This window comes from Varanus komodoensis, unplaced genomic scaffold, assembly GCF_004798865.1.
Source record: "Varanus komodoensis strain SLA01 unplaced genomic scaffold, ASM479886v1 scaffold21, whole genome shotgun sequence".
Taxonomy (NCBI): Eukaryota; Metazoa; Chordata; class Lepidosauria; order Squamata; family Varanidae; genus Varanus; species Varanus komodoensis.
Window position 1 is genome coordinate 6,264,246 of NW_025335589.1, and position 24,007 is coordinate 6,288,252.

General features: G+C 41.8%; 1 protein-coding gene across 4 annotated transcripts in view; it reads right to left on the reverse strand.

Annotated features, from left to right (window-relative positions):
* ZNF827 (zinc finger protein 827) overlaps nucleotides 1-22,260 on the reverse strand; it is a 135,760-nt gene extending 113,500 nt beyond the window's left edge. For all 4 annotated transcript variants that reach the window (XR_006414826.1, XM_044430998.1, XM_044430997.1 and 1 more), the window contains exon 1: nucleotides 21,838-22,260. Coding sequence is in view for 3 of the 4 variants with exons in the window: in XM_044430998.1 (XP_044286933.1) it covers nucleotides 21,838-21,880 (43 nt within the window). In the remaining variant the exon portion in view is untranslated. The remainder of the gene's footprint in view (nucleotides 1-21,837) is intronic.
* Nucleotides 22,261-24,007: the final 1,747 nt, after the last annotated feature.

Sequence of the window (24,007 nt, forward strand, 5' to 3'; positions counted from 1 at the left end):
GAGGATAACTGAATTGTCTGTCTTTGACAGGTCTTTCTGGAGTTCATGATAAATTTGAGGTGGGAACAGCTCCAGTAAAAATGCTTTACCATGCTTTTGGAAAAATATTAAAGCTCAAGTTTTCATGTCTATAGATGACAAAATTTTGCTAATCAAGAAGAAACCAAAAAGCGTGCCTTTTGAACAGAAACAGCACTCAGAAGGTGTCAATACAGTCAAAATGGTGCTCTGAATTGATGATTAAACATCCTATATACTAATAGTGAGCTCATTTTCCTAGTCTGGATCCTTATGTAGATAAAAGAGCACTATCTATGCAGAGGAGGGAGATGTCAGCAGGCTCAGAATGAGAGGGGTGTGAGGAACCAAGGTTTTCAGAAGTACAAACACTCTTTGAGAGGGGAATTTTAAAGAGGCAGGAAAAAGAAATAGCCCAACAGGGACATAACAAGTTCTGTGGCTACAGAGTGTTGCGTGGTTGTTGGGATGAGAGACCCAGAAAATGGAATGGTGGTGATGAAGGAAGAAAATGGAAAGGGCATGGCTTGCTTACTGGAACTCAGAACAAGAACATGTCATACTATAACATTTTGTTGTAGGCGCCACATGTCAAAATACTCAATGTTCATCACATGGCTACTATTATGCACACATTTTAGAGCTTGGGATCCAATATGGCTTTCTTCAAAGTCATGAATTCCTTTATCTCTGATTGCTTATTTAAAGGAGCAAGTTTTGAGCCTCCATAGACCGCACACAAATAACACCTATGATATTAATTATCAATGAAAGCATTGTAACAATCACTTTCAAGTACAGAAACATGTCTTGGGAGTTTCTGTGAAAGGCCTACACATGAGAGAGGAAGAAGTGAGAGAATTCTAGTAGTTAAGCTTTAATTTCTGTGTTTGGTTTAATTCCCAGTCTTTTCTCTCTCTACCCTTTGTCCTGTCTTCTGTTTGACCCACCAACTATGTTCTGCCATGTTCTGTTGACTTAAAAGCACTATTTCCTTATTCCATACATTAATGGAACATATGTAAATTTTTACAAAGGTGTTCACCTACTTTTCAAGTCAATAATAAAACATTGTTTATTGGGAATTGCAAGATGTCTTCATATTGCTGAATTCTGAATTTTATTTATTTTTAAGTCACTGTTCTAAGACCCTTGGTCATGATCCAGTGAGGTAAGTAATCCTTACAAAAAAAGTTCTCCTGGACATTTCCTTTTCAGCAGATAACTAACAAGAAACCACAAAGCAATTTTTAAACTCAGGAAAAATTAAAAATGGATGTGGGGTTTTGGCAAAGAATCTGCAGAACAGGAAATAGCTAGCAAATAATGTGTGTTGCAGGCACACATCTGCTATGCATGAGCCTGTGGATCACTATTATAGCCCCAGCTACAAATCAGTGGCTCTCAAGGGTTGGATTGGTATCTGGTTGAGGGTAAATCACCAAGCAGTTAGTAACAGTTATCATATTGTATAAACATTCATTTTGTGCCTTTCTGCATACAACTCATAGGAATGAGAGTACATATATTCCGAGCCCAGCCTTCCCCTACCTGGTGACCTCCAGATGTTTGAATTTCAACTCCCATCATTCCCAGTTAGAATGGCTAACGGTCAGGAGTGCTACATCCAGACTCCATATCCCAAATAAATACACACTGAGAATCTCTCAGTAAAGTTACAAGTAAACAAATGAGCATACTGACAGAAAGGATAATTAATGAAATGCCTGTACAGGGCTACTGTGCATTAAAAAATTAAGGACAGATCCAAACACAGGCTAAGAAATATAACAGCCATGCCCGATCAGACCAAATGTGTACCTAGTCAGCAACCTTTCTCAGTGACCAAAGAGATGCCTATAGAAAAGCCATCAGAAGGACATGCGGACCATAGTACTGTCCCACTCATGTGCCTCAGCAAATTAAGTAGGATATAGTCATCATAACTAATAATCACTGCTAGCCTTCATAATTTTGTCTAGTACCCTTTCTAAAATTATTTATGTTTATGGCTGTCACCATAACTTGTGAAAGTGAATTACATAAAAACATGCCACGTTAAGGAACTATTTGTTTCTTTCTCCTGAATCTCCTATCATGCAGACAATAATTTTAGTCATTTTCCCCATCTTTTCTACCTGTACAATACGTTGACCACATGCTTCTTACCAAAAAAGAGAAAGCAGAGTGACTACCCATCTGTTGATGTGAGTTTACTGTTGCATCTCATGCATTTGCAGAATGGTGCCTTGAAGGCTATCAGAATCAAAAATGAGAAAATTGTGGCAACTAGCAAAAGATAAAGATCAGTGGGGATTGGAATAGCTGAGGTAACAACAAAAAGGATTTTTGTTTTGGGAGAGTTGCTTTTTGATTGAGAGGGTAAGAAAAAATGGGTAACAGTTTGAGGAGAATAAGAAAGATTGAGATATGGGTAAATAGAAAAGTGTTTTAGCAAAGGAAAAAGGGTATAAAAAGATGTTCAAGCTCATGAAAAAGAACTTCCCAAGGCACTCATGAAGGCTGTCAAAGAACTGAGGAAATGGGTAGGGACTCCTCCCATATATAATGGATCCCAGGGTCAGGGAGGGGTGTCCGCCAAATCACAGTTAGCTATAAAATCTGGCCAACAGCAGGCTCCATGCAGGCCATATGTGTGATCCACAGAGACCACAAAGAAGAAACAATTCCAAGTATGGTCATGCCATAGGCTTGTATAAAAATATTGTGATTCCTTCTTTATTCCTTTTGTATAACCTGAAGAATGACTGAAGTCTATTGGCACATCTTCTTAGTAAAAATTTGGTGAGTACTTTATGTAAAACTAACAGCAATCAACTAAAAGGAGAACACATTTTAAATGTAGACACTGAAGGAACAATCCTATGCTCCTCAGAAACACATTCCAGGGACCATAGGATGCTATGACTGTCCCTCCCCACTTAGGCCATGGATTCAGTTATAACCGGGGGGGTCAGAATCTGAGCAATAATTTCTCCTTCCTTCTCTTCCAGCATGAAAAGGTACACAGCAGCTCACAACAATGACTTCAGAATAGGACTGGAGGGGGAAAAGAAATTATAATGGTAATGGTAGGTACAAAGGAAAGATGGAGGAGAGACATGGATCTGTTGGATCTGCATGTTCATTCCCACCAAGAGGCCTGTCTAGCTGAATATGCTAAAATGTGAGAATGGAGATGAAAATGACTCTGACATTCATTCTGTTCTACCTGCTACAGCTTAGGTTAGATGGAGAGCTCCAATTCCAGAGCCCTGCATCTACTGAACAGCAATCCCATAGGACTGCACTCTTAGGCAGCAATTCTTTATCTATTTACCCAGATTAAGCCCAACTGAACTCAAAGACTTTACTTCTGATTAGAGTTGCACTGTAATTCTTTCTGTTCCTATCCCATTCCATCCCACTGGTTATGAGTACCTTACATAACACAACTATGTTGCTGTAAAAGGGGGGCAGGCACATCAGTTCAACCTGCTCCACATTCCCTAATGAAACTTACTGCATTTACATCAGGGGTCAGATAGAAAAAGGTGATTTCATATATCATGTGTTGGCAGTACTCAAGCTTTAACAGGTGACATCAGAACAGGGCCACAGCAGGTCTGGCAAAGGTGATTTATTATTGCTTTTAATTGGTTTCTGCCTAGTTTTGTGAGCTGTAATATCCATTGCTATATTTAGTAAGCATTGTGCACCTGATTGACCATTTACAATGCTTATGTGAGCTCTCTCTCCTGTTCACTCAATGTGCTTCAAATATGGCCATGTTCCCAGGAGTTCAGGGGAAAGGTTTTCAGTTGTCTTTCTACCTTTAGATTGCAAGCCTACTCCCCTCCTATAAATGTCACAGGCAACTCTCTTTTAATAATTTGCAAGTTCCTTTCACAAATTACATTTCTCTGTATTAGTTATGCTTCCCCAAAAGGCATTCTCATACAATGCAAAAAAAAAGGGGGGGGGGAGATATTTGAAGCTTCAAGAGATATTTGTTTTGCAAGGCTGTGTTTTCTTCACCAAAGACAGCTGCTTTCTCAGCCCCTGAGAGGATTGCTTGGGGTTAACAAGCAGAGTCAAACAAGAGAGGATTAGGAAGCTACTAGCACTTCTAGGCTAATGCACTAAAACAGAACATTCCATGTGGAATAGGCATTGCTCACTCTTAGACATGTCCTTTCAAGGCACTGCCCCAGCTTATGACCCACGACAGAGTCAAAGGTTGTATAATCAATGTACTAAGGTTGAATAAGAGGCTTTCTTTCTCAACCCTCTTTTTTTCTTGAAAGCACCAGAGGTAGGGACAAATTGAGATTTTGACAGCAATTTCTGGCACTGTATCTAAAACTTAACATAGAGAACATGTTTTAGAATATAGTTTCTTGAAACAATATTAAGAAATCAAAAATTAGCCATCTTTGTGCATTTTTAGCATGGATTCCATCAAATGCAAATGACAGTGTGACATTAGACAACAAAACCTTGTGCCACAATAAAACTCTTAGTTTTTATAATGCCACAAGAATTTTTGAACTGGTTTGAATCCAGCAATTCCTGGTCTGTTCTTTTTGGTTTCCAATTAATAAGCAACAGTTGCCTATAGTTTATTGTTGGGTTAACTCTGGATTGTTTAACCCATAAACAACCTAGAGTTTTGGGTCCACAAATTACAAACCAACCCAGAAATGCCCTGTTAACTGGATGGCGAAAACAGTAAGTGTAGGGCTCACTCACTTTTAACACCCAGGTTAATCAACCCAGGAATTGTTGCCATGACATGCTAACTGGTTCTTTGTCTTAATGGATAAGACATACATGGTTTTCCAGCTTGAAAATGCTTGCATTCTACTAGTAAAATAGATCAACGTAACTTGTGTTCCGCCAATCTGAGCCCAGCCCATCAGCAAAGCAGGAAATTTAGTGAGTCTATTCTAGTTGGTGGTTTCCTGGTTGTTTAGATCTGTAGTTGGCTTATCCTTCTTGGGTGGACTTAAACTAAAATACAGAAATAAGTTGAAATGAGTTAAGAAGATAATAGTAAATGCTATCTGATAAGCTGCTGAGTAAGTTTTACATACAGGTAGAACAGTTACATGTCCAACTCCTTTTTGAGGATATCTGCTAATTAATAAGCTGTCAAGTTCAAGTCTGGTTTAAAAATGTTTTAAAAGCTCTTAAGAACTGAAGGGGCCTTGAAGTTGCCCACTGGTGGTGACAGCCAGCAGGTGCAATCTTCCACACCATGGTAACATCTCCATCTCCCTCACAGGACTTCCTGTCCCTTCGAGACCAGGGCTGGAGTGTCTCTACTTGGTGTTGGGCGACCGAGACAGATTGGGGATTCTGTTGGTGTACCGTGCACCCTTCTGCCCAACAGTCTCCCTGCCTGAGCTGACGGAGACTATCTCGGACCTGGTGTTGAGGGCCCCCAGGACTGGGGGACTTCAATCTCCATGCCGCGGCTAGTCTGACCGGGGCGGCTCAGGACTTCATGGCCTCCATGACGGCCATGGGGCTGTCTCAACATGTCACCGGCCCGACCCATGAACGTGGACACACTGTGGACCTGGTTTTCTCGACGGGGCAGGAAGAGGGTGGTCTGAGGGTCCCCCTTGCTGTTCAACATCTACATGAAACCGCTGGGAGAGGTCATCAGGAGGTGTGGGCTGCGGAATCATCAGTACGCTGATGATACCCAGCTCTACCTCTCGTTTTCCACCAATCCAGGTGAGGCAGTGGCTGTACTGAACCGGTGCCTGGCCGAGGTAATGGGCTGGATGAGGGCCAATAAACTGAAGCTCAATCCAGACAAGACGGAGGTCCTGTTGGTAGGCGGTTCAGGCTTCGGAGAAGGTGAATTGAACCTTGTCCTGAACGGGGTTGCACTCCCTCCTAGGGATAAGGTTCGCAGCTTGGGAGTGCTCCTCGACCCGGAGCTTTCACTGGAAGCTCAGGTAACAGCAGCGGCAAGGAGCGCTTTCCTCCAGCTTCGGCTGATTCATCAGCTGCGCCCCTATCTGGAATACGACTGCCTCGCAACAGTGACTCACGCACTGGTGACTTCCCGTCTTGACTTCTGTAACGCGCTCTACGTGGGGCTACCCTTGAAGACAGTCCGGACACTTCAATTGGTTCAAAATAGAGCTGCCAGGCTGCTGATGGGAACTGGACGTTATGTTCACATGACTCCAGTTCTCCGGCAGCTTCACTGGTTTCCCATTGAAGTCCAGGCCCAATTCAAGGTGTTGGTGATGACCTATAAAGCCCTAAACGGCTTGGGTCCTGGTTACCTGAAGGAGCGCTTACGTCCATATATGCCCAGCCGCCCCCTGAGATCAGCGGGAGAGGCCCTCCTCCGGGAGCCCTCAGTGAAAGATTCCTTCACTGAGGGCTCCCGGAGGAGGGCTTTCTCAGCGGTGGCGCCTAAGTTATGGAATGCGCTCCCCAGAGAGGTCCGCCTGGCACCGTCATTATTTGTTTTTCGGTGCCAGGCGAAAACCTTTTTATTTAAGCAGCATTTTAAATTTTAATATTATTGAATTTTATTTGGCCAGGGCGGCTTATTTTATTCTAATGTATATATTTTAATTGTTATTGTTTTAATTTATTGTGTATTTTATTCTATGTTGCGAGCCGCCCCGAGGCTTCGGCAAGGGGTGGCATAGAAATGTTTTAATAAATAAATAAACAAACATGCATCGTTTTTCTACTTAAATTACAATATTTCTTTCTAAATTCAAAATTATACATACATAGTATATACAAATTATAAACACATTTATATTTATATTGCCCTGTTTTTGGTCTAGCATTTCCTCTTTTCTGGTGATGCCTAAATGACTATCCCACATACAAGCCACCCTCATTTGATAATGGATAATTAGATATAATCTTAAGGCTCAAAGAGGCATAAAAAGTTTTAAAAACATACAAGCAAGGAGCAACTGGCATACCAGATACCCCTGTAATATTTTTATTGCTTACCTTCCCTCACAAGATCTCAAATTAATGACCATCATTCATTATTTCCTGCCCCCGTTTTATCCTCACAACAACCCTGTGAGTTATGTTAGTCTGAAACAATGAGAGTGGTCCCAGATTACTCAAGCATTTTGTGACTGAAAAGAGATTTAAACTTGGTTCCTCCTGCTCCTGCTTCAAGAATAATCACTGGACAAAATGTGTTTATACCTGAAGATCTGTTACATTTAAAAATCAAATCCTACCTTTAATCCCAGCATTGATAAAATGATTTATGTATATGAGGTCAGAGACAAAAAGCAGCAGCTTTCTTGGTAGCATTCATTCTAGTTTACTATAGCTTTCTTCAGTTGTTCTCCTACCCCACCACCTTTATTAGAATCATGTAAGGGGGCGAGTGAGGAAATGCCTGTTAGCCTGTCTCCTCCATGATGACTTGTCACCAAACCTCCATGTAGTTAAGTGGTGAGACCTCAGTGGGGATCCAGCTCTATTCATTGAAGACCATGGTTCTGATGAAGAGGTTTCCCATTGAAGATGCTTAGCCCTCAAGACATGAAGGGTTGCAGACCCGGCAATGGTGACTTGAAGTAGAAGGTGAAGCCAAGAGGGTCATCTGCCGTCCCCTCCCATTATGGTACTCATAAGCTGGAGTGGAGAATAACTGAAGAAAGTTTTAGTGTAGGAGCAAATGGGCTTTTTGTATGGTGAGACTATGTAGGTGTACAGCATGCTTCAGAGTGCTGGACAACAGGATCCTTACAAAACTAAACAACTGCTCCCTTGGTCTCTTCACAATCAACAAAGCAGAGGGGCGAAGAGCCTCCTATATTATACCAATAATCTTTTAAAGCGTCAAGTCTACAGTTTTTATTAATTTTAACCTGTTATGGAACAGAAAATATTCACTCAAAAGTTTAGTAACCAGCAACATTCACCTTCGAAGAATTTTTCCATGTAGGTTCCAATCATGTACAATACTTTGGAACACAGAATATAGGAAGGTGTTGCATTCCAAAAGAGCAAAAACCAAAAGGGAGGCATTAAAACCAGAAATAATGCAAAAGAAGAAGCTAATTTTCAAAAGTGTCCACAATGGACATGTATTGGACTGGACATCACAACCTAAGAAGGTTCTTAATAAGGTAGTCTTATGCACTCGAAGTTTGAAAGCAAACTAAAACAGCTTGCAAAAGTAGTGACTGCGATCCACAACACACATTAAGCTCTCTGTGCTAGAAACTGAATCATGGATCACTCGTTTGAAAACAAACAAAACAAAATGAAGCAAAACAAAAATGAACAACCCACTGCAAACCCCACCAGATTTCACTGCTTGTTGTGTCTTTAAGCTTTGCCCTGGCCCAGCATATGCTTTGGCCCTGCTGTTTTCCCCAAAGTTGTAAGAAAGGCAACCACTGTTTCTGCAAACTGTTTTAGCTCATTTTCAGAATTTGAGTTATAAGGAATACTATACTGAGTCAAGCCACTGATCTAACTAGCTCAGTATGGTCTACACTAACTGGCAGCAGTTTTCCAAGCTTTCAGACAAGAATCTTTCCCAGCATTACTGGAGACAACAAAGACTGAAACCAGGACTTTCTGCATGCATTAAGTACTCTGCCACTGAGCTATGGCCCTTTACCCTTAAGAATAATAAAATCTAATTGCAATCTTGTAATGAAAATATAAGCCTTACCTTTCACACACATGCACATGCATGTGCACATGTGTACACACACACACACACACACACACACACAGAGAGAGAGAGAGAGAGAGAGAGAGAGAGAGAGAGAGAGAGAGAGAGAGGAAAATATACCTAAACCGACACTCATCCTTTAACAATCTGTTTGTTTTACATACTATTTCCTTATGATATATAGAACACAGTCTGCTCATAATAAACTATAGCTACATTGTACACTCAGCAAACTAAGCAGCAGAAAGTGGGCACACTGGAAACTAGACCCAGCATCATTATTTACAAAGTAAGAAAGAACACTTTGACATCACATGGCTTTATGAAGCCTCATGCTAGAAGCCCTTTTGCTTTCCAAAAAGTCCTCATTTGTAGGTCATGCTCTCATTATCTAGTTCTGGGATCTGTTTTGATTCAATTACAAGAAAATTACTAATAGTTCATTCCAAACTGACCGGCTCTTCCTAACCCTTCTGTTTTATATCTTTCCTTAATCCCTCCTCCCACTCCTGTTTGACATGTTGGAGAGGGAATCGCTTTTACAAACTGGGTGATGATTTTGTCATTCATTATAGGAATACATTCGGCTCTCTGTAGTTTCCCTGGACACAATTGTTCCTCTTACTGGGGGTTGTTTATAGAGTCAGCACTTGAACTTTACCTCAGTTTTCATCCCTACCATGTCCCAAATGTCATTCAAAGGAAATTGGGAGTACAAATGGCTGCTCAAAATCAAGAGACATTTTACACTATCAACCTCTTACTAAGTCAGAAAATGTTTTATGACTTTGGACAGGCCGATGCATACAAAGGGGGGAATGCAGTTTAAAAAATAAACAAAATGGGTAGATGTGAAAGGTATGATATGAATTATATCTACATACTTTATGTCATCTGAATGATCAATAGGAGCAGAGGGGTGAAGGAGTGCACCCTAATAGTTTTAGATTAAATAACACACAACTCATATAAATTGAACAATAAAGGAAAGAACCTCCCCCTTCTCCCAAACTCTTAAAATGGCTGTATGATAGCAATGAAATTATTAACTCATTCAGATTAACCACAATAATTTCCCCTACATGAATCCTCTTGTCAGCAGTGAACTGTATCCTGCACTACAGCAGTGAAATGTCAAAAATAATGAATAGGAACGGTGTGAAATGTTCCTCATACACTTTAATCTCTTTTAGCAAGTTACTGAAGAATATTAAGAATGGATCCCTTCGTTTCCCTGTGTATGCAGTCCTGCATAAAGACCTGATTGACACAGAGAACCCACAGAAAATCCTCTAGGAAGATTTTCTCCAATAAAAAAATTGGGTGGCTCAGTGCCTGTTATTTTGGAAGCAAACCAAAGTCACCCAGAATTAAAGTAGCGGCTTGTACAGCCTTGGGGGAGTCCCAAGATACATACATTTGTAAATTAAAGTTTTTAAAAAACAACAATTCCCAAAAGCCAGTCAAAAACCTCTGATCTTCCATTGCTTAGAGAATGTTGTGCTCTGCCTTGATAGGCAAAACTGGAAGGGGAGGGCAGAGAAGGGAATTAGTCTGCAAAAGCCCGTCAGTGAATAGTAATCATGCCTCTCCTAGTACTATACAAGGATATATTCCAAGAATTGCAGGTCCCACTTGTAATACATTTCAGTCCTATGTGGTCTGTGCTTTGAAAAATAAAAGTGAAATTTCCACAGGATCACAGGCCTTGAGAGAGAGATTTTCCTAATGAGGTATATTTCACTATTAGGGAAGTTATTGAGGGTTCCTTGAGGTGGGCCTATTTCACAGACACTCAGTGATAGTTGCTGTTGCCAAACAACACTGTTCTGTGCCTGGAACTCTGTAGTTGTGCAAGAATATTTAAATCTCCTTCCATGTGGGTCTGTCTGTGGTGTGGTACTGATGCCAGAACTTCCCATATGACTGCAGCTTTCATCACTCCAGTCATCAAAGTAAATAGTCATGCTTATGGGGGATGATTGGCAGCTAGTCCAACTCCCTGCTCAGTGCAGGCACTGATTGGCCCATCTCTGCTGTATGGCCATCTATCCTCCAGTGAAGGGCAATCTACCTCTTCCAAAGGCAGCGTGTTCTATGGCTGAACAGCTCTCAACATTAGAAAGTTTCTGCTAAAATTTAGCAGAAATTGGCTTCTCTGAAATTTCCACCCATTCCCCCTGGAGCCACAGAGAACAGGTCTGTTCCATCTTCTTCATTATAGCCTTCCATATATTTGAAGACTGCTACCATATCCCCTTAATCACCTTAGTCCAAGCTAAGCATACAGCCTTTTCAGTCATTCCTCACAGGACTTGATTTCCACACATACACAACACCATCCCGGTTACTCCTATCTCAATGCCCTCTAATTCTTAAGAAGTGGGGCCCAGAACTGGACACAGTACTGCAAATGCAGCCTAACTGATGCAGAAAACAGAAACATTACTTCTCCTGGGCAAGACACTGTGGTTCTGTTAACGTTATACACAACTGTGTCTGCTTTTTTAGTAGCTGCATCACACCACTGGCTCATCTTCAGCATGTGATCTACTAAGACAAATAGGGCCTTTTAACAAGTACAGCTATCAAGCCAGCCACGCCCCCCTCCATCGCCCATTTGTATCTTTGATCTGCTGAAGCCTTACAGCTACCATTTTGAATTTCATCCTGTTAGTTCTGGCTTAGAGTCCGGTCTACCTAGATTCTTTTGATAACATCCTGTCATCTATGGTATTGGCTATGTATGCGTAAATGTGTTAATCTTTATATTTGATAAGCAGTTCCTGAAGGTTCCTAATTCAACCTATGACAGAACTATCCATCTGTGATCCACTTATTTCTGAAATTAGTTCTCATCATCAGTTGATAATGCAGCATTACCTCTTTGTATTCTATTGTTGCTATACTGCTGATGCTTTGTAAGCACCCACAGTTAAGGGAGGAAATTATTTCAAGTACATTATGAGCTCTTTATCTTTATGAACCCTAATTTATTTCTTGTGCCCAGTCTTTTGCAAAACAACTTGATGTGTGCTACAGAGATACTCATGGCCATTGACCACTTATACTGACTGTAGACTTTTGGAAGTTTCCACACATTTATTTCTTTCCTGTGGTTTGACTATAGTTGTTTATGTGGGAAGCCTTGCTGTAATTTTGCTTTGTATGCTTCCTGTATCAATTCACTTGCATGTTTCCCACGTTCTCCAGTATTCACAACGGTTACCAATAATTATATAGGAGCAAGCACCATAATAAACTTTGGGCTGTAGTTAACACCATTGCCTTACTACTCATATCCATGCTTCACTCCGTATCACTATCATGAACAACATGGAACTACAAGCAGTACAGAATAGGGTGGCCTATATTCTAACTCAGATGGCCAAGTAGAACTGTATTACATTATTTCTAAGAGGTCTGCATTGATTACCTATTTAAATCCAAGCCAAATTCAAGGTGCCCATGCTTACCTTTAAAACTGGTACGTCAGCTGCATGAGACAAAGCCTGACAACAGTGACCCACACACTAGTAACCTTCTCTTTGGATTATTGCAATGTGTTTTACGTGGGGCTACCCTTAAAGATGATATGGGTACTTCAATTGGTACAAAATAGAGCATCCAGGCTATTGACAGGGACTGGCAGACCTCATCATATGGCTCCGGTCCTGGAGGTGCTGACAACATATAAAGCCCAGAATTCCCCCTTCCATATACACCTGTCTGGCCTTTAAAATCTTCTACAGAGGCCCTTCTCTGTGAGCCCTCCTTGAAGAAAGTGAGGAGGGATGTTACAAGGGCCTTCTCAGTGTTGGTGCCTCATTTGTGAAATATGCTCCCCCAGAGGTTTGTCTGGTGCCGAATCTATTCTTTTCGGCACCAGATCAAAATCTTTTTATTTAACCAGTATTTTAATTGTTAATTAATATATATTTGATTTAATCCTATTTTAATCAAGTGCTATAAAATATTTCTATGTTCTTAAATTTGTAAACTGTCTTGAGATTTTCTATGAAAATAATAGCAGTATAGATTATTTTAAATAAACAATACTAAATAAATAAAACCCTAAACAACTTGGCACTCTGTACCTGGAAGAGTGACACACCCTTCCCCTGCTATTAAATCTGCAGCTGAGTTTTTTCACTACCTTTGCCAGGAGAGATGCACATAGCAAAAAGGAAAAAAGCCTTTTTATGGTGGCCCTCTGAATGTGGAATACCCTCTCCATAAAGGTATGACTGGCACTGATGTAACAATCTTTTCAGTGCCTGGTTAGAACCTTTTGTATTTGCCCAGGCATTTAAGTTTTCAGCCTTTTAACTGCTCTATAGTTTTGATATTTGCTATGCACGGTTTTTTGTTCCTAACTCTATTATTGTGTATTATTTTGGTATAATTAGGTGGTCCATGCCCTTGTATACATTACTAGTATACAGAAGGATGAAGAACTTTAGAAATATTTTAATAAGTTCAAATAAGTGTCTTGTGACTATACTATGCATTCTAACTTTCTAATCATAAAGTTTATGAGATTTTGACCAAAGTGTGAAAATAACTACGTCACTCAAACACACACACACACACACACACACACTTATGCAAGGGGTGAGCAACTTGTTCCCCTCTAGATGTTTTGCCTGCAACTATAAGCCCTCATCAGCATAGCCAATGGTGAGGGCTCAAATGAACTGCAGGGCAAATTTTTATCTAGTACTCATAGGCATTGTCTTTAAAAACTTTATAAGACTCTGTATGAAGCTCATTAGTAGCTCCATATCTACTAATGGGCCTAATGATGGACAATAGTGGCTTGTCTAAGCTCAAGATAGAACTCATGAGTGAAATACAAACTTGGCATTTTTGCTTAACACTCATTCTTTTAAGCCTCAAGGCATCAGAAATCCACCTGACACCTTAATTTCTCACTTCTGAAGTTGTCTGACACCAAGCCAGACTGGAAGCAGCTCTGCAAGGTCCCAGGCAGGAAGTCTGAGCCTGGGAACCGCCACACGTAAAACACATGGTACTCATATGTGAGGAACTCCAAACTTCTGCCATCTTGACTTGGAACTCAATTGCCAAAAGCCTGCCTGTGAGTCAGGAACACCTAGCAAACCATTTCCCCCTATATACACAAAATTTACCCAAGATCTCCCTAAGAGCCCTTGTTGGTTGTCCCATGACCAACACAATGACATCCAGTAATGTCATATACTTTCTTGGTAGTTGCACTTACCCTCTGGAACAATCTCCCACACGCAGTCCAAGAGTTGAAAATGTGGCAAACTTTTAGATGCCTCTTGCAGATGTACCTGTTTATTCAGGCTTTCCCCAACATGCAACTGCACAGTTCTGTTTTGCTATCCCAGTAAAGTTTTTAAAGGATTTATTAGTTTATATTGCGTTTACATTGTATTTCTTATGTAAACTGCTTAGAGATCTTATGATATCAAGCAGTATATAAGTAGCTTAAATAAATAAATATTCCACATGTGCACTGTTTGGTCTTGGCACCCTTATATGAGCTTTTACACAGTTGAACTTTAGAATTAAATGTAAGTGACTTTCATATACAGAATTCATTAAAATGTTGTATAAATCATGCCAGCATTTCTGTGCTCTCCCTTCCTGGAAATGATTTCAGCATCAGGCAAAGACTTTCCTTAAAAAAAATACTATAGTAGTTAATGCCACTTGACCATCTGTTTTGTATTTTTATCTGTATTTTATTAACATTGTATTTTAATATGCTGTAATTAGTTTTTATTGTGCTTTACGTTATGGCTGCAAGCTACCCAGACATGCTGTGGAACAAATGGGTGGCATACAAATGTTTTAAATAAATAAATTTGGCATTTGCACTGATGCTATAGCTCAGTGGCAGAGGGCAGACTTTCCAGGCAGAATGTCCCACATTCAAACCCCAGAATCCTCACATAAAGAAGGAAAATCTCTGCATGAAAACCTGGCGAGCTGCTGCCAGTCAGTGTTGAGAATGTAAGCTTGGCTGACTGGTCCAAGGGTCTGATATACTGACTGCATTCACACATCACAAGTAACCAACACTGTGGGTTTGTCATGCTGTCCAAACCCTATCATGGTATATCGTCATAGCTTGGTTCAGGTCCAGAAACCATGACAAGAAACAATTGTCTGTTGTATGGATTCTGTCTACCACAATTGTTGTGAAGTCCAGACCCTGGAGCTCCACCTTTCTGTATGTGATTAAGAAATATCATAAGATCCCATAGAAAAGCAGCAACAGAACGGGCTGCTCCAGACATCTGATCTCTGCTATGCACAGCCTCCTAGAAACACACACATATCTGTACTTGCTTTGTTCCTATTGGTAGAGCACTGTGTTCATCACCCTCTTTACTTCCTGAAACAGTAAGTAGGTAAATACCTTAAGTGAGTAGTAGGTGAAATTACAGGGAGTGTTTAACATAAAAAAAGTTAGAAGCTGAATTGGCTAGGAAGCATTAAAGATGGGGATACAACCAGGAGGGGGAAGAGGGAGAACCCACCTCAAAACCTCAGCAGACCAATCAATAAGAGCCAATTAAAGTAGTTCAAAAACAATAGAGCAATAAAGGGGATTTTGCTTGTGGAGCTACTGGGATGCATGGCAAGAGTGGGAAGACAGTACACGGGACAGAAAATGACAGAACCAGCCAGGGGTTTAGATCATCTGATGGAGAAAATGTGTTAAGTTACCACCAAGTGTACTACCTCCACACTTTGTGTGGCATGCAAACTCAACCTCTGAGTTAACTTTCTTTGGTCTTACATTCCTATCTCAAGCAATAATGACAATTTATTATAGTTTTCCTTTTGAGCATTACTTTTCAGCCATGCACAACTTCCTGAAGCTTTTTATGCTGGTATTTTCCTCATTGACCATAGTAAGATCTTATCCACAAAAGATAAGCAACATGAAACATTTATAAGGTACAACCTGAAATATTTCCAGAAAAATCTCTGAGCTGTTAGTAAACATAGGATGCAATCCTATACACACTTACCTGGGAGTAAGCCCCATCAAATCCAATAGGACTTGCTTCTGAGTATACAAGATTACACTGTTAACATACTAAGTGTATCTCACTGAGGGCCACATGTTTAAAGGTGCAACAATCCTGTTCTCAAATTGCTCAGGAATGCAGCTCAATGGGGCTTCTCCCTAACAGAAGAGTATTAAGATTTGGAAATCAGTACCTTCCTGATCTTAATTGGAAAAGTTTGAAAACTGTTGTGTGTGTCACTGAAAAAAAAACTGTAGACTGTGATCAACAACTCACAAAAGATTTCTTGTTTCCTTGAAACAAAGTCTGCCAGTGACTCCTTGTCTGCATTTCCATCATAATCTGTGACAGGTATCTGGGTGCATATATGCAAACATTTATTTCAAATTTAGGGTTTAGAGTGCTCATCTAGGAATGTTTCATGCCTTGCATGTCCCCAAAAGCTGTTCACAATATTTCAGAAAATGTTCCCCTCTAGAACTATTAGACTTTGCATACCCCCCAGGCCTTTCATTTTCATAGGGTACACTTGCCTCTTCATCATTACTTCCCTTCTTGCCCAGCTCGTATGTGCCACACATTCTTTCCATTGCTCCCATGTCATTGCTCTCCTACATAGATCTATACCTCAAACCTATACTACTTCATCTCCAGTCTGGGTTCACAACAGTTAGTGACCCTACCGTTCCCATAAAAAATTCTAAGCAAGCTCAGAAAACTGGGGAAAACTGGAGTTTCAGTTGCTAATGGGCTTATTACCAATACAGTACATATGAATCACTCTGTATAAATACTATTATTATATCACATCACATCACATTATTATTACTAACTGCTATATACTTTTTAGGTAAAATATCCATAATTGAAAAGTGTATGTTGCCATATTTATTTATTTATTCCATTTATATTCCACATCAAATTAGTCCGAGGACTCTCTAAGCAGATTTTAAAGTGTTATGACATGTGGGCACATTGTTCTGGTATTCTGGTGACATTCTGGTCAAATAATTCAACATGATCAAATATTTGTCTCTCTTTAAAAAATGTAGAGAGAATTAAATGACTAAGACTGCAATCCTTTATCTACTTATCTGTATGACTTGAACTTGGGGGGGGGGTTGTATCTGAATAAACATATACACAATTGCAGTATAACTGATTTTGTAGGAATGAATGATGAACATTCCTAATGAATGGAAGGCATAGAAGTGCATTCAATATTAACTCTGACCCTTGCATGTGTATCAACTCTAAGCTGGGATTCAGACTATTGTTCAGATATCTGTTATATACTGAGATGTTTGGGTTAGGTTTAGGATTCTAAGACTCCAAACTCTGGGAATGGCCTCAATATGAAGCATAAGTAGTATATTTGGCAGGTAAGCAAATAAGGTTTTTTATGTATTTATCACATTTATATGTCCCCCTTTAAGGTGGCATAGATGGTTTTCCTTTTCCCACATCTTATTATCACAATGGGTGTAGGTTGTTAGAATGAAAAAGACAGAGACAATGGTAGCGCACAAGTTTAAGATTCTGCTGGATGTTATGGTCTTATGGCCATGTTGGGAGGAGACGTTAGATGGCCATGTATCTCACGACATTTCTCTTCTGCCACACCCCCAATTACCATTCCATGCTTTACAACTGCTCCTACATTCCTGATATGCTAGAAAACAAAACTGTTTGTCCCTGATTAAATTAAAATACTGAGTATGTATCGATCTGCATTTCAAACTCCCATAAATCATAGCACCATATGACTACAGGAATACCTGCTATTCACTGGGTGACCATTTAGGGGCCTTTGTTTATTTTATTCATTTTTCAATTTATATCCTGCCTTTTTCCTACAAAGGTCTCAAGGCAGCTTACATCATTCTCCTCCTCCATCTTATCCCCACAACAACCCTGTGAGGTAGGTTGGGCTGAGAGTCTGTGACTGGCCCAAAGTCACCCAGTTGGCTCCATGGCTGAGCAGGGACTCGAACCCAGATCTCCTGAGTCCCAGTCCCACACTCTTCACCACTACACCACACTGCAGAGACTTTGGCCTCCAAGGTTACCCAACTGAGTCTTATGGCCAAGTAGGGATTTTCTTATGGCCTACTGGATCTCTCTGGTCATAAGCCAGCATTCTAACAAACACTACACTAGTTTTCAGGACATCTTTGGAATACATAGGTTAGTGCTTCTACATGCCTCAGAGGGGTGCCTTTGAATCCTGGACCTAGTCTTTATCGCATTCTTGAAGCTATTTTTGCAGTTGCTTTTTCTTACAGCATGAAAGCACAGTCTTCTCCATTCCTATAATTAGATTATTTTAATTATCATAATTGTCAAGTTTTGCCCGTATATAAATCTTCTCTCAAGGCATGTATTTAAGTTGGGAGTCTAGTTCCCCATATATTTATCCCAAGATCCCAACAGGGAAGCAGGTCCTGTGAAACTAAATTTTGTCAGTATTTGATGAAAAAGTTATCTAAGAAGCTAACAAAAGCCTAAATCTTTAGGATTACCTTAACTGCTATGCGCTGTAAACCTACTTTTGAGTAAGGTCAAATAAGGTCAAGCAAGGATCATACACTTACAAACACACGTAAGTGCTTAGCATTAGACATGTCTGTCAATTGTTCAGCCTTAAAAACAATCACTGTTGGCATGTGCAAAATTGGGAGTTTCAACCCAGTCCCAAAGTTGTTTGCTCACAAGAAAGCTCTGTCAAATTCAATGGGACTTACTTGTTGATAAGTAAGTTTAGGGCATCAGCCTTCATTAAACAAGCTTAGAACTTAGAAAGTTAGTACACTTAGCACCACCTTCTATTATAGTAAATCTGTCACTTGCTAAGAAAGAATGTCAAAATATACAATGTGCACTTTTCAGACAATGGATTTTGTTTATATAATAAACCAATTTGAGAATGACAGTACTACAAGATGTAATGTACTGGTAGTGTACAATGCGGTATACTCTATTTGCATGTTATTATAATGTATTACTTAAGAATTAATAAGAGAACACATAGACTTTACTGCACAAGTTGGAAGGGACAGAGTTAACACAGAGTTGATACTGACTTATCATCTTAACACATTTCCTGCACTTTTCATGTTGAACTATGGAATGATTATGTTTGCTTAGAAGATGATAAAATACCATATATCCAAGAACTCTCTACCAAATAGAAATGGCATCAAACTACTTCTCGTCAAAGCATATACTTTATTCTAAAGATGCATGTAGACTTTAAGAACTTGTTTATTGTTATTTTTGATACCTATGTTAAACGTACACAAAGGGCCTAACTCACAGTCCATTTGCACTGCTACAAGCCACCTCCCCTTCTGTACTGAGCCAGACATACCAGAAAATGCTTAACATGTTTTAAAACTAAGCATCAAGGCTCAAGAAATAGGGCACCACATTTTAAACACTGGATTTTTCACACCCTGTTTTCCCAAAGGCCATTGCACCTTGTAGTTTAATAAAGGTTAACTTCCCTACAAACGCCTGTGACCAATGGATAATATAACTTAGAATCAAGGGGTGGGAATGTGTGGGGGTGTTTTAAAAAAACACCCAGTAAATCCAACTGTAGCTAGAAGCAGCCTGTATGCAAGCGAGATCCTTCCCAAGCGAGCTAAAATGGAGACAGAATTTCATCTCTGCCCTAGAGAAACAGACAGTGAGGGCAGCAGCACCAGGTCCAGGTCAAGGTCACTAGCAGGGCAGTCTGCAGCTGCTTGCATAGCTATCTTCAACCGCATACGCAACGCGCTTTCCAAACTCTCGATCCCGACTTCCAACAAACAGAGGCCAATTGAAAACAAAAAAACACCCTTGCAGACTGTTTATATTTAAAATTCTCATCCGCGCATATATTGATCACCACGTTATTCTAGTGCTTGGTACATTTTAATACAAACGGCTCCCCCCCCCGCAGTTTCATACACAGGAATATTTAAAAGAACCCCTACCAAAAGGAAAGGTTTCTGCCCCTGCCAACCCCTCCTTAAAAAACAGCAGTGATCTAAGGAGAGCAGAAGCAGTGGGGGCAAACGTAGCCCCTTGCGCGATCAGGAAACTCGCTTGTGCAAGCTTCCTGAACTCTGTTTTGAATATAGGAGCGCCTCTCTCTCTCCAAATCGAATATGAGGGCGATGCTGAGTGTGTGAGAGAGGCCTAGAAGTGCACAGGGAGGGTCATTTAGTAAGTCCTACTGCCTTGGGTTGAGCGGCAAAGAAAAAGGAGCAAGATGTATGTATGAGCCCTTAAGTGCCATTTTTGTCTCCACCTCTGCTTCGGTTCATGTGCGCCAGACTGATAAGTATGGGGTGAAGAGAGAAAAGAGGCAGAGAATGGATCAAAGGGCGGGAAGGAAATTGGGAGAGGGGTTCCTCTCAAGACCCTTTCCTTCTATAAAGTATCGAACCTTTCACATGGAGAGGGAAAGTAATCGATCGTACTCTTCTGTGTGTGCGTGTGTGTGGGTGGGGGGTGTAACTCTCATCACACACACACATCGCTCCCACAAGGCACACCCGCCACACAACCTTAGCCCTCCCTCCCTCTCCCTCCCCCTCCCTTATGAACTTCAGGTGACCGACCATGGCTTTGACACATAAGCAGTTCAGCCCGCCGACACTGAACCCTGGGGCACAGCCAGGGAGGGGCTGAGCGAGCATGCACGGAACATATGTGCCGGAGGCAGAGAAAGAAAATGACCCCTAAATCCACTACAGCCGCCGCCGCCGCCCCCTCGCCGCCTTCCTTCCTCCTTTCTTTAGAGATCGAGCACCGCGGGGGCCGGTGAAGGCTCTCCTCGGGAATATATATATATATATATATATATATATATATATATATATATATATAGAGAGAGAGAGAGAGAGAGAGAGAGAGAGAGAGAGAGAGAGAGAGAGAGAGAGAAGATAAATTCTCTTTCCCCCACGCTCCCCGTTTGCTTCCTCTTTAAAGAGCGCTGGTTCGCTTCTTCATACCGAGAAGGAAGCAGAGGGAAAAAGTTAACTGTCTCGCAAAGAATTGGGGAAAAGGGGGAGACAAATAGGAGGGGGATGGAAAAAGGGGGGACGGGGTGAATTGCTGTGTCAATGTGTAATGTGTGCACTGCCTGCAGGCGGAGGAAGAGGAGAGCAAGATGCACTTTTAGTTTCTCCCGAGCTCTACAGCTCTGGTTTGGGGCAGCGGCGCTGAAGAGCCTCAGACTCGCCCTGGCTTCATCTGACCCTTCATTTTATTGCAGCCAGGAGAAGCAGCAGCCCCGAGCTCGCCTGCCGCTTCCGCCGCCGCTGCCGCCGCCGCCGCCTCCCCCTCTGCTCTGCAGGGACCTCGCATGCCACGATCTCCCTCCTGCCGCCCCCCCCCCCCGCGCTTCGCGGCGACGGCGGCGGCGGCAAAGCGGCAGCCCCGGACTCTTGTGTCTCTCTGTGTGTGTGTGTGCTTTCGCCGCCGCCGCCGCCGCTCCCTACCTCGCCCTCCCCGCCGCTCTTCCCCTTCTCCTCCCCGGCTCTGGGGCCGACATGCCCAGCCGCAACCTTTAGCCGGAGACGGACCTCGCGATTGATTCCGCACAGGACGCCAGCAAACCGCTCTCCCTTCCAGTTGCAACTCCCCCACCCCAATAAAGAGAGCGAGAGAGAGAGGCTCAGCCTTAAAAGAGAGATCCATTCACACACATACAACAAATGCACAATCACAAGAAAGGGGAGGGGAGACAGAGGGCGAGAAGAGCGAAGAAAGAGAGGGGAGGGAGACACATACACATATACACCGTCTCTCTCTCGCTCGCTCACTCTCGAACACACACACACACAGAGGAGGGGGGAAATTAAAAGGGCACAAGGCTGTTCATCACCAACATGGCTGCCTCAGCTCAGACCTAAAAGAGGAATAACCCAGGCTGTGTCTTTGTCAGTTTCACCTCTGTAACCCTAAACTAATGCACAAAACAACGGAGGAGGCTGCGGAGGGGAAGGAGGCAGGCAGAGACGGGGGGGGGGGGGAAGGGGGGAAACAGGAGAGAGGGAGAGAAGGGGGGAGAAAAAAAGGAGCACTTACGTGAAGAGAGGCGCTTGGGTTGCTCCTGCTTCCTCCTGGGCATTTTCCCCCCTTTTCACATTCTCCTCCTTGGTTTAATGGGAGATCAAATTAAAAAAAAAAATAAAAAGCCAAAGGGGGCAGCGGAGGCAGGCACAAAGCGGGGGCAAAGGGTGGCTGCCCAGCAGAGGCTGGATTTCTTCTCCTGGGCAAATGGGGTGGGGGGGTCGAGAAGCTGCTTTTCCTGGAGCCAAGGAGAAGGGATTTTTTCCCCTCTCCCCTTTTTCTTGCCCTTCCTCCCCCACCTTTTCTGGCTTCCCCCCCGCCCGGTCGTGCACCTGGCTTGTCCCCGGTCGCAATATTCTTCAATGGAAATGGATCTAATGGGCGAGGGAGAGAGTGTGTGCTCATATGCGGTGTCAATAATGAGGGCTGGTGCGGCGGTGTCTATGGCTGCTCCGTGTGTGTCTCCAAGCCCCTAACTAACACTAATGCCGGGATCAAAGGGCAGCGGCGGCGGCGGCGGCGGCAGTGCTCACAGCTCACACACAGGCTGGAGAGGGAAAGGGAGAAGAAGGGGAGAGAGAGAGAAAGGAGACGAGGCACACACACGCGCGCACACACGCGCACACACACACGAGGCAGAGCAAAGAGGAAGGTGCCCCCGAGACTCCCAGGCTGTACTTTACACACCGAATTGCGAGCGCTCCTCGTAGGAAGGTGGGGGGGACAAAGCCGGCGCTGGGGCAGCCGCCACAGCACGCCAGCCCCATTTTACCTCGGGGAAACAAAGATTGAGGTGGAGGGTGGAGAGGAAGTTTGGAGTTCTCTGCGATATCCACATTCCTTCCAAAATAAAATAATGTGCATGCATGTTTGTAAAATGAAAGGTCAAATCGGTGTGATTTGATTTTTTCATTTAAAGGGAAAGATGATCCCAATAACGACCCTTAAAAATAACGGTGCAATATTTAAGAGTTTAAAGAGGGACGTTTTCTTTTGGTACTTCTTTTCTTCTGATGAAACTAGTGTGTACGTGTGTTAAAAAGATACAGTGGATAACTGACTTGAATTATGTTAAGTATAGTATCAAAATATGGAACTCTTTAGTGGAGCTAAAACCGAGGTGGTGGAGAATCAGTATGAAAATCATAACTCCTTGATGTACAGAACGGGAGGGGGAGAGGCAAGATTAGGTCACCCCTAATAGTTGGTTTTAACTGCTACATGATGCCCCTACAGGGCTCACAGTCACCCTGACTTCTGAATTTGTACTTTATTCCTGCATAAATGCAGGTAGGGGAAAGCTTTATCTGGAAGCATTTCCATTGCACATTATGAAGCCAGGATTGCAGTTGTCATTAACTGATACCTGCTTTCATTACTGCACAAAAGCATACATCCTTCTTCAAAGACAAACATGAAGGGAAGGGGGGACAAGAGAGAGTGAGATGGAAAAGGGACTACGGCTCACTAAAGCACAAAAGGTACTCCGAAAGAGAAGTGCTCTTTTTGTGTGTGACCAGCAGTCATTTGGATAAAGGTTCACTCTGAGGTTGTTCACGATTTAAACTCTAAAACCCGTTAGCACAATTGAAGTGAAATGATTTGAAGCTCAGTTGTTCACAGATCTCTTGCTTTGCGCAAGAAGAAAAAAACTTTGAACATAGTAGAAGACACAACATGAATTATGACTCAGACATGAAAAGAAATATTTTAATGTATTTTTCTGCTGTGTATAGCCCTTTTCTGTTTTCTTGCTTTTGGCAATCTTACTCATCATTTTACTTCTGTATATTTATTTTTGTTCACCATAAAACAGATTATTTTAGTTATTGAACAACTGTATAAAGAAAGAGCAATAAGGGTTCGGTTTATGGAATTAATTCTGTAAAGATACTGACATGTACATTTCTGAAGTCTATATCCAGGACTACTGACTAGATTTTTTCTATTGCATGTGTGCCTTGTACATAATATATATGCATATATGCATAATGTGTATGTTCACTGGGAAGCCCCAGCCAATCCTGCTTTTTCACTGGGTGAATATTATTTCCAAACATAACCCCACATATGCAAGTTTCTTGCTATTTATTCTTATGCAGAAATGCTGTCTTTGTAAGTAATTCATCCTTTGTGTGGAAGAGACAACATCAGTTAAATTAAGTATGAAGAGGAAAAAGTATAG